General features: G+C 38.0%; 1 protein-coding gene across 1 annotated transcript in view; it reads left to right on the top strand.

The window, feature by feature from the left end:
• MCMBP (minichromosome maintenance complex binding protein) overlaps positions 1-263 on the top strand; it is a gene marked incomplete at its 5' end in the record, with an annotated part of 17,985 nt that overhangs the window by 2,552 nt on the left and 15,170 nt on the right. The window contains one exon of the mRNA XM_009706324.1: positions 262-263. This exon is cut by the window's right edge and continues 87 nt beyond it. Within this exon, the coding sequence (XP_009704626.1) occupies positions 262-263 (2 nt within the window). The remainder of the gene's footprint in view (positions 1-261) is intronic.

The following is a 263-nucleotide window of genomic DNA, read 5'->3' as shown; positions in this document are numbered from 1 at the left end:
TTTGCTTGGGGGGAGCGGGGGGAAGCACTCTTGATCTTGAAACTATGCTGTGGAAAACAATTTACTTTTGGTAGTGCAGTGCAATTAGAATCAAAGCGTTATAGTACAGACTGTTTGGATTCGCTGTTTCATGAGTATGTGGTTTTGCACGTTTGTTGTAACTTCTGGCTGAGTAACTGGGTCTGGGATTAATTTAAAAAAAAGAAACAAATTCTATTTGTATTTTTAACAAAATTTCTATTGGTGTTCTAGCCTCAGCAGGA

The sequence above is a fragment of the Cariama cristata genome, unplaced genomic scaffold (genome assembly GCF_000690535.1).
Source record: "Cariama cristata isolate BGI_N322 unplaced genomic scaffold, ASM69053v1 scaffold10930, whole genome shotgun sequence".
NCBI classification, from domain to species: domain Eukaryota; kingdom Metazoa; phylum Chordata; class Aves; order Cariamiformes; family Cariamidae; genus Cariama; species Cariama cristata.
The sequence above is the reverse complement of the archived record's forward strand: the minus strand, read 5'-3'. Positions and strand labels throughout refer to the sequence as shown.